Below are 1060 nucleotides of genomic sequence, written 5' to 3'. Positions count from 1 at the left end.
TGTACTCAATTAATAATTTAGAAATGTTTAAGTAATTAAACCTTTACTCTGTTTGCACAATAATATATGGAATATTATATCTAATATTTCTTTTGCTTGAAGTATATGTAGTAAAGACCGTCCCTAGTAATCAACAATTAAAGTTTTTAACAGATAACTTAAATACTAACTCCAAAGTAGGTTTGATGTTTTGGTTAATAGCAGAATTAAAGAAAATAGCTTTTTGTTCAGCCTTTTTACTCAGCTAAAGTTACTTTTTATGGGTGTAGTTTTCTATTTGTACCTTTAGTCTAATAATATTATTACTAAGCAAACCTTATAATAATAAAAGAAGAGATATGTACTATGTATTAATAAGCGATATTATATAAATAACATTTGTTTCATGCCTAATAATAATCAATTAAACTTAATAAAATCAGTCTTTAGTACATTTAGTAAAGTATGAGTAAAATAGCATCTCCTTATTATTAGTAAGTGAAATAGCTTTGGCAGCATTTCATTGCCTGGTTATTATTGAATTTGCCCATCGAATGTACCTTAAGATAAGTAAAAAATAATTATAAAAATCTTTAATTAGAAATTAAAATAATAGTTTCTTATAGACAAATAACTGCTTTATCTTTGAATAAAAAATAAAAGAAGAAGGTATTACTGTAGATTAAATTCAAAGTATTCTAAATATCAGTACAATTTCAATCCAATTTACAAAAAGAAAAAAAATTCAAAAAAGCTAGCCTACTTTTAGCTGAGTATTTAATATTGGTAGCATTTTTAAAAATTATTCCTAAATAGAAATAGAAATATTTAAATTTTTAAAAGAATTTATTCATAGTTAATTATATATCTTATTATATTTACTATTATTTTTTTATAAAATTTATTAAAAAATATTTTATTTTATTCTAAATAATTCTTTTTAATTTAATTTTTCTCAATAATGTATATTTAATTTTTCTCTACCTTCAAGTAAGAGTTTATCTTTATGTTAGGTTGCTTATAAAATAATTTGTTTTTAACAAGGCAAAACTTATTGAAATCAATAAAATAAAAATTATAC

The 1060-nt window shown here is 20.9% G+C and overlaps 1 protein-coding gene across 1 annotated transcript in view; it reads left to right on the top strand. All coding sequences in view use genetic code 6, as the record gives it.

Moving 5' to 3' along the window:
* TTHERM_01628910 (transmembrane protein, putative) overlaps positions 1–752 on the top strand; it is a gene marked incomplete at both ends in the record, with an annotated part of 1910 nt that extends 1158 nt beyond the window's left edge. The window contains 3 exons of the mRNA XM_001016476.3: positions 1–340; positions 423–549; positions 606–752. The exon at positions 1–340 is cut by the window's left edge and continues 272 nt beyond it. Of these exons, the coding sequence (XP_001016476.3) occupies positions 1–340; positions 423–549; positions 606–752 (614 nt within the window). The remainder of the gene's footprint in view (positions 341–422; positions 550–605) is intronic.
* Positions 753–1060: the final 308 nt, after the last annotated feature.

Source organism: Tetrahymena thermophila, assembly GCF_000189635.1.
Source record: "Tetrahymena thermophila SB210 genomic scaffold scf_8254643, whole genome shotgun sequence".
NCBI lineage: Eukaryota > Ciliophora > Oligohymenophorea > Hymenostomatida > Tetrahymenidae > Tetrahymena > Tetrahymena thermophila.
This window is presented reverse-complemented; position numbering and strand designations above follow the sequence as displayed.